General features: G+C 43.3%; 1 protein-coding gene across 1 annotated transcript; it reads left to right on the top strand.

The window, feature by feature from the left end:
• The first annotated feature begins 3,884 nt into the window (after positions 1 to 3,884).
• LOC147621916 (uncharacterized) lies at positions 3,885 to 6,396 on the top strand. The gene is made up of 3 exons (XM_086823644.1): positions 3,885 to 4,004; positions 4,125 to 4,479; positions 4,561 to 6,396. The coding sequence occupies exons 2-3, from the start codon at positions 4,131 to 4,133 to the stop codon at positions 5,922 to 5,924; spliced, it is 1,713 nt and encodes a 570-aa protein (XP_086679770.1). The 5' UTR covers positions 3,885 to 4,004; positions 4,125 to 4,130; the 3' UTR covers positions 5,925 to 6,396.

Here is a 6,396-nt window from a genome sequence, read left to right as displayed (position 1 = left end):
AAGTACAGTTTTGTGGTCCAATACCCAAATTTCAACCGTTACTCATCACTCGGGTATTGGTTTCTAAAATTGATTATATGGCTAGGAAGCTCTTTCTATGCTCTTTCCACTCATGTAGCTAATTTCTTAATCCCTTACTTCATTGATGATTAGAATTTCTCCCAAAGTTGCTAATTTTTAGGCGAATTTTGGCAGTTTTATAGTCTTGTAGTAAAATGCTCATAACTTTTCGCTCGGTTGTCCGTTTTTGAAAGTTTTTATATAGGCGGTGCAAAGCTCTCTTCAAGCTCTACGCACCTATCTAATCATCTCTTGCACAGCCTATATGGATTTAAAACTGCAATTCTCTGTGTATCTCTGTTTTTATAGAATTTTGGCAGTTTTATAGTCTTGCAGTAAAATACTCATAACTTTTCGCTCGGTTGCCCGTTTTTGAAAGTTTTTATATAGGCGCGAAGCTCTCTTCAAGCTCTACGCATCTATATAATTCTCTCTTGCATAGCCTTTATGGATTTAAAACTATAATTCTCTGTGTATCTCTATTTTTATAGCTTTTTGGCCATTCTTTCTTCTTAATTATGATTAATTTCTCCTAATCCCTTATCAAAAGGCAAACCCCATGTGTCTTATCCTCTTGTAAGTGATTGCCATATTCATTTTCTTTAATATGTTCCGTCCAAATCGCCCAATTCGAACGGATGAACCTTACCAATATTCCCCGTATGTTTCCGTTCACATAATCCTGAGTCGGAAGATTTTCTTCCAACAAAGAATCGCCCTTTTGTTTGGAGCTGCAAGATTGCAGAAATTCTTGCTTCTCCGGAGCCTTTCATCTTTCCTTCCATGAATTATGATCTCACCTTCGATGTGTATATCTTTATCTTAACCTAGGGAGAGAAAGGGAGGTGAGGAGGCTGTGAGGTTTCATACAAGTGTGTTTTGATTCTGAGAAGTGGTAGCTACCTCTTAGGTATGGGCTAGGTGCTACAATAAACAAAAATTTACGAAACACATGCCCTAAAAAATATATAGAAGTGACTTGAGACATGACGTGTCTACGGCCATGTGGAATGCTTGGTAGGACCTTGGGTTGTTTTAGCACCTTGGGGCCAATGCCTTGGTTTCCATGGGGTGAACACTGACGTCTAAGAGATTAAGAAGAAGACCCAAGGACTCTATCGCCTTGATAGATGTTGGTAGGACTCTTAGGTACATTATGGGCCCTCGAGACCGATGCCCTCATCTCCTTATGTCAAAAAGAAAGAAAAGGGTCTGTCGCCCTTGAGATACTTAGCGGCCTTTAGATTCTCTTGGCGGAGGTCTCTTGGCCATTGCTTGGGTCTCATTGGGATGGAACCTTCCTCTTTATCAAGCTAAAAATAATAATTCTCTTTAATCTTCTGCTCTTTACAACAAAACAAAAAAAATAAAGAAAGAAAGAAAGAAAGAAAGAAAAAAAGAAAAAAAAAGAAAGGTCCAATCACCATGGCTTCTATTTAGGAGTAGGGTTGCCACTTAGGAATAACTTAAAAGCTTGTAGGACATTGAGACTGCGGTCATAACCTGCGGTGTACAAACACACTTGCCTTTGCATAGCACTATCTACCACTTAGTCTCACTTTGACTAGTCTTTACTCACTTCTTTTAGCACTCTTTAAAACTCTAATCGGCCTTTCACTTGCATGCTCACTTGTGAGATTGTCATTGCTGGTTTTTTTTTCAATAAAAGTTTTTACTTGTCTTCCATTGTTTTTTGCAGCTTTTGTTTCTACCGCGCTCGAGGACGTGCGCGATTTAGGAAGGGGGGATGTTCCACGGGAACACTCACGGGAACACAGATTATGGAAGGAGGCCGGAAGCAATTAATGCGAGAGAGCGGGGTTGTAGCCATGGGAACATAAAGACGCACATAATTTTTCCATATTTTTGTGTCAGAGTGCAATGTAAATCGTTTTAGGCCAATGTGGGTTCTAAATGAGAATTCTAAGTGTATTAAGCAAGGCTCACTTATGGGGTTGTCCGCCCATGTGTGAAAGAGACCTAGGGTTAGGGTTAGTGACATCTCTATAAAAGAGATGTTAGCTAAAGAAAAGGGACGTTTTGGCCATTCTCATAAGCTATTAAGTGAAGCTCTTGAGCTCTCAAGCTATGGCAACTCTCTAACTCTCTCTCTATTGTACTCTAATGAGCATCAAGCTCCAATGAGTATAGCTCCACTTCATTCTCTTAATCTGTTTTAGCATCATTGAAGTAGATTAATCTATGATTAGTTGAATGCTTCTTTCTTTCTCTTGTGTATGCTGCATGCTTGTAGTGTGTGTGTGTGTAGTCTCCATTGATGCAAGCTCTTGCCCACTTCATTGGCACAATGAGTTATTCATGGATAGACTCTCTCTATGAGCTTGTGCGTTTGTGAATGTTACATTCTATGCTTGCTTAAGCTTGTGGATTAGTAGATGCACGCTTATGGGTTTGTTGGCATTAGGGAAAGCTAAGATTTAATCAATGTTTGAATGGGATTAAGAGTTTACCATGCATTGCTTGTTCTCTTGATTAGTGTAGTGGGTTTAAGGGATTGAGAGATTGATTGAGGTGACTGAATGGTTGAATCATCAAGTGGTGGTTCATGTATGTGAGCTCTCCCGCAAGGGATAAGCCTTCATGCACTAATCGGGTCGAGTCCTCGGATTGACATTGTGGTTCCCAATACATTTGTTGATCGGTAGTACTCTATGAGCACTATATTGCATGGTAGAGAGAACCACTCTAGAAATACTTTTTATTTTTATTTACAAAACATGTTTCGATCTTTATAATACTTTCTATTTTTATTTATATATATCTTCACTTTGTGTAGGCACAAGATGGACAAGATGACTCAGCGATGATGACTCCTCTGAGTAGTCGCTCGCTAGTTTTTCTTCATGTGTAGTTTTGGTTTATGCAACTATGTTTCTCTTTCAAGCCTCATGTGGCTACCATCATCTATGGACAACTTCTTGGATATAAGATAAAGAATTTCATCTTCTTTATGTATCTATGTTTTTATTCAAGCCGTATGTGTATTTTTTGCCCAAATGAAACGTCAAAGAATATACTCGAAGTAGCTATTTTCCATGATATCCCACACTTCCTCCAATTCTTAGTCTTAAACGAACAAGACAGCCAAACCCGTCAAAAATCAAGCTGATTACACCCATATTGCACTTTGTCCATTTTTAGTTTTGATTGTGTGGGATATTGTGTTTATACCATTGCCAAGGGATAGTACCAGCAGTAGTGTCCAATGTAGCAAGTCATGGAGTTCTAGGCCTTGTGTGTGATCTTTCTTTTAATCAGTGTATTTTCCGCCCAGATGAAACGTCAAAGAATATACTCGAAGTAGCTATGTTCCATGATATCCCACACTTCCTCCAATTCTTAGTCTTAAACGAACAAGACAGCCGAACCCGTCAAACATCAAGGTGATTACACCTATATTGCACTTTGTCCATTTTTAGTTTTGATTGTGTGGGATATTGTGTTTATAGCAAAACGGGATGTGGACATTATATAGGTATGTCTTCTTCTATGTGTATGGCGTCCTCTATGCGTGTTACAATTTCAAAAGAGCAAAGTTAGCCTAGCCTACCACCATACCATGGAAGACAAGAAAGAGCGCATTCTGTGGGATGTACGTAGAGTTGTAGCGTTTACCAGCAAAACCAAGGAAAAGTTGGTTGGCAGCCTTTGCGCAGCGCATACATGCTCGTTGTTGGTAGGATGAATTCTCTACTAAAAAGAGTGTCGGAGAGGCGCAGTGGAGTCTGTTATCGAATGGTGGTGGGGGTAGATGCAGAAACATCATAATATATTGTATTATATGTACATTAACGTAGGTTGACAAGTCCCAGCAGACACCGCGCGCACTTAATATATATATATTCGCGGCAGGCTATACATGATCCTCAGCTAAACTTGCCACCAGTGGCCGCATTCATTGCTCGCTCTCGCTTGTTGTTGTTGTAAGTCAATACACTACTTCTCTTCGTGATTTTTTTTCTCTTGTTCTAACGTTAAATCGCGAGTGCATCGCGCCCTTGATGATGATTGTAAGCTTAATAGCTGGCCCTTCCGCTTTGCAGGCTATCATGGTGGTGATCATAGCGGCGTTTCTGCTCCTAATTTTGGCCAATGCGGCGGCGGACTCCCCTCCTCCTCCCTACAAATACGTCTCTCCACCTCCTCCTCCTCATCCATACAGATACGAATCTCTCCTCCCCCCTCCTCCTCCGCCTCATAAATACCACTCCCGTCCTCCACCTCCGTATGAGGATGAGTCTCATCGTCCGCCGCCGCACGTGTGTAAGTCCCCGCCCCGCCCTCATGATGTGCCATACGTATACGAATCCCCGCCTTACGGCGAGTTCAAAGCGGTGGTGAGAGGGAATGTATACTGCGACATTTGCAAGGACGGCAAGATCAAGAAGCCTCTCAAAGGTAACGCCACGCCACGATACTTAAGCACGTATATTAATTGTGCGGATCATGGAGATTGATAGATTGATAGAATGTGGGCAGGCGTGAAGGTAGGCGTGTTCTGCGGCAACGGCAAGTCGGAGGAGTCTTTTTATGGCACAACGGACGTAAGGGGCGGGTTTAGGGTGGAGCTTGCTGCATTCGACTACCGGAGAAGGGGCGGGGGAGAGTCTTGCCGGGCCAAGCTTATCTCGCCTTCCTACGCCACCTCCTGCACGCTGCCCACGAATCTGCATGGCGGCCAATCGGGCGCTCATCTCCACATCAAGTCAAGAACTGAACACGAGGTGGTGCTCTTGGCCGGCCCCTTCGCATACGCCTCCCCTCTCAAGTACGACATTTGCCATCACTCTGGCCACATGTACGGCACGCCACCGCTGTACCGGCCACCCTCGACTCCTCCGCACAAGTACCCCTCTCCACGCCCTAAATATGAATCTCCTCCACCTCGGCCCTACGAGTACAAACACAAATCGCCACCTCCTTTACACAAGTATGAGTCTCGGCCACCTCCTTTACACAAGTATGAGTCTCCACCACCTCAGCATGAATTTCCAACGCCACGTCCGTATAAGCACGAATCTCCACCTCCTTTATACAACCATCATGAATCAGCTCCACCCCCACGTCCGTATTATAAGCATGAATCTCCACCCCCACGTCCATACAAGCATGAATCTCCACCTCCTTTATACAACCACCATGAATCTCCAGCCCCACCACGTTCTTATACGCATGAATCTCCACCTCCTTTATACAACCATGAATCTCCAGCCCCACCACATTCTTATAAGTATGAATCTTCACCTCCACGTCCGTATAAGTATGAGTCTCCACCTCCTCCCCCCCACAATTCCGAGTGTACTCTTCCTCCTCCTCACAAATATGAACCTCTACCTCCGCCCCCCCATGGGTATGAGTCTCCACCTCCTCATCCCTACAACTATGAATCTCGACCTCCACCCCCATACAAGTATGAGCATCAACCTCCTCCCATCTACAAGTATGAATCACCTCCTCCACCACCACACAAGTATGAATCACCTCCTCCGCCACCACCGCACAAGTATGAGTCTCCACCGCCTTCACCCTACAAGTATAAATCTCTACCTCCACCCCCATACAAGTATGAGCCTCCACCTCCTTCCCCCCACAAGTATGAAATGCCACCCCCATCCCCATTCAAGTATGGGTCTCCACCTCCTTCCCCCTACAAGTATGAAACACCTCCCCCATCCCCATTCAAGTATGAAACACCTCCCCCATCCCCACACAAGTATGAGTCTCCACCTCCTACTCATTACAAATATGAATCTCCTCCTCCTCCTCTCCCACACAAGTATCATTCTCCACCTCCTACTTTCTACAAGTACGAATCTTCTCCTCCTCCCCATATACAAGTATGAGTCTTCTCCACCACCCTTCAAGTATGACCTTTGACATACCACCATTAGCACACACAAAAAGATAACCATTTTTATTGATGGGTTTCCAAAAAGATGACTTTTACAATTCGTGTGTACACGAATGAAAATATACTCCACCGCCTACTTTCTACAAGTACTCCACCTCAATAAAAGTACGAGTCTCCTCTCCATGTCTCCATGTCCACCCTTCAAGTATGAATGTCCTTTAGCACCCTTGACATGCCATCATTAGCGCATGCGTGTGTGCGCGCACACACACACAAATATTCCCTTCATAGCTCTTTCCTAAAAACAAGCCTTTGATAATTTGTATTTACAGGAATGCAATACTTCTTCTTCACTTACTTGATAAAGCATTTAGTATTGGAAAGAGAAACACTTGGATTCCAAATATTATGTGAGATATTTTAAGAGAACCACCCATGCCAAGTATACGAGATTTATATTTCTC

This window comes from Cibotium barometz, chromosome 29 (genome assembly GCF_041138505.1).
Source record: "Cibotium barometz isolate CiBa-2024 chromosome 29, ASM4113850v1, whole genome shotgun sequence".
NCBI classification, from domain to species: domain Eukaryota; kingdom Viridiplantae; phylum Streptophyta; class Polypodiopsida; order Cyatheales; family Cibotiaceae; genus Cibotium; species Cibotium barometz.
This window is presented reverse-complemented; position numbering and strand designations above follow the sequence as displayed.